At 40.7% G+C, this 2,271-nt stretch overlaps 1 protein-coding gene across 1 annotated transcript in view; it reads right to left on the bottom strand.

Annotated features, from left to right (window-relative positions):
• ZZEF1 (zinc finger ZZ-type and EF-hand domain containing 1) overlaps nt 1-2,271 on the bottom strand; it is a 120,678-nt gene that overhangs the window by 106,617 nt on the left and 11,790 nt on the right. Inside the window, exon 7 of the mRNA XM_019511321.1 lies at nt 902-1,018. Coding sequence (XP_019366866.1) covers nt 902-1,018 — 117 coding nt within the window. The remainder of the gene's footprint in view (nt 1-901; nt 1,019-2,271) is intronic.

Genomic DNA, 2,271 nt, shown 5'->3' with positions numbered 1-2,271 from the left:
GGGGGGTGCAGTGCATGCATCAGTTGATGATAATGAGAGGGGGACTGAAAACCTCAGTGTCTGCAAACCAGCCGGGGGGTGATAAAACCACAGTGTTATCAGCCCATCAGCAAAACAAAAGCCTGTCTCATAAGTTCAAATCCTTCTTAAACAGCTTCTTCTAAGGAAGGAAGGGAGGGACATTACCAGCTGACCTGTTGGTTAGCTCCAAAAAGCCCTAAACGGACACTGTTGTCTGCTTGTCCCAGTGAAATTGGAGACACACACACACTCCTCTGAACATTAGCTAGCATACCACATGCCTAAGGTCCATAGGGCTGGGGTTTGTGCTGCGGGAGATGGGAGGAAGGAATGGTGGGAGGAAGGGGAGATCCCTGCTTGAGCAGTGCGGGAAGCCAGGCAGACCCTGCTCTGCCTGCTCTGGCTAGGGAGAAGAGGGGTGGGACCAGCCCTGTTCTCTGGATCAAAGAGCACAGCCTAGCCCAACCTCGCCCAGGGCTGCAAAGCATCTGGGATGCTGGGGAACTCTGGTTGAACAGACATTGAATGAAACCGGTTTGACCCAAATCAGTCAAGTCTGATACTACATGCAACCAGGTTTATCTTAAACCAGTTTCAGCCATTTTGAAAATGGTTTATGCACACTGAACTTATGTTCTGTTACAGGTTTAAACCAGTTTCTGATCACTTAAACTGGCTTATATGTAATGTCTGACCCTAGCCTATTAAACTGACCCAGTGGACCTGAGGAACCACTTCTTCACATTTACTTCTGAATTTTTCAAGGTATGAATAAACACGACAAGAGTATACAAAATACAATAAAAATTAAGATTTTTTTTAACGGTTTCAGTTACTTTATATTTTCCCACTGTACATATTAAGCCAAATGTGCTCATACCTGGTTATTCTTATAAGAAAGCTATCTACTTCCTCCAGCACACTGGGAGACAAAAAACTTGAAAAGTCTGTAGAAGCAGCTGTCAGGGACAGTGGTGGCATATGTTGCAACGCTTTCCTGGAAAAGCAAGAGAGCATAACATGAGAATAACTCAAGTAAGGCAGATGAGCTAAGACAAGAGCATTACAAGTGAAAGGCTGCTTAGAATTTTTAAATTGATACGATCACATCTCTTCGCAACACAATTTTCTACCGTGAGAAATGTACGAGGTATATAAATATAACTTTTCTGTATGTAAAAAGACAGCATTTGGATTCTAGATGGAAAAAGTTCATAGACTGTTCAATCAGTAGCTGCATAAATATCACACTTAAGTTCCAACCCTGCTATTAGATGCACACAATCCCTAATTTAGGGAGACAGGACACAACAAAGCCATTCTATGAAACATATTATTAACTTCCACATGGAAAATTGTTTGTTTTATGCACAACCACATTTGAAACATTTTAAAATAAAGTTTCTTCTTTTTAAGAATGAAATGTGCGTTGTTTTTTAAATTGAACAGGACATTGCTGTTTTGAAAGAAAAAAGCCACTAGGAAAATCTCTGCTTTCACAACTCAAGCTTACATTCGAGTAGAGAATTTTCTTCCTCCCCATTTGCTTTTCTGCTTTCATAGAAGAGAAACACCCCCCCCCACCAAAATAAACAGGAGCATTTGTTATAACTCTAAGAATTTTTAAAAAATCTGAAAAAGGATATTTAGAAAGAATATGATGCCCAAATCCCAATTATAGCTGTTATTCCTGTAAAACCTCCCAGCACTTAACTTAAATATCTATTTACTGTCTGGGTAGAATGCTTTGCTTACGATTGCAAATAAATATCTAAAAAGTATTACAAGTTAAGGCCCCAATTCTACAAACAATTTACAGCAGAGGACCTTCTCCAGTGACACCGAGAACATGCAGTTACTCAACTGCAGGGTTGCCAACCAAAGAAAAAAATTCTGACTTTTTACTAACAGCCAAACTTTTTTTTTTTTTTACTGATACAAGTTTTTACTAATATATAAAATAAAAGGGTTGGTTGTCAATAAAAGGCCTTCCCCTCTGCCAGCCCCACTTCCCCCATTCCAGCATGGATCCCCAAAGAAGCCTCACTGCTACCCAGCAGTATTATATCCAGTCTGGGACACAACAGCAGCCCACGGCTGAGAAAACACTCCCTGCAGGGTGTTGTACTCCTGCTTGGGTAGCAGGTGGTGCTTAGGGTTACCATACATTCGTGTTTTCCTAGACATGTCCTCTTTTTGGGACCTCCCATCTCCATCAGGTGTTGCTTTTTTTTTTTTTTTTTTTTTTTT

This window comes from Gavialis gangeticus, unplaced genomic scaffold (genome assembly GCF_001723915.1).
Source record: "Gavialis gangeticus isolate Ggan-Ray unplaced genomic scaffold, GavGan_comp1, whole genome shotgun sequence".
Taxonomy (NCBI): domain Eukaryota; kingdom Metazoa; phylum Chordata; order Crocodylia; family Gavialidae; genus Gavialis; species Gavialis gangeticus.
The sequence above is the reverse complement of the archived record's forward strand: the minus strand, read 5'-3'. Positions and strand labels throughout refer to the sequence as shown.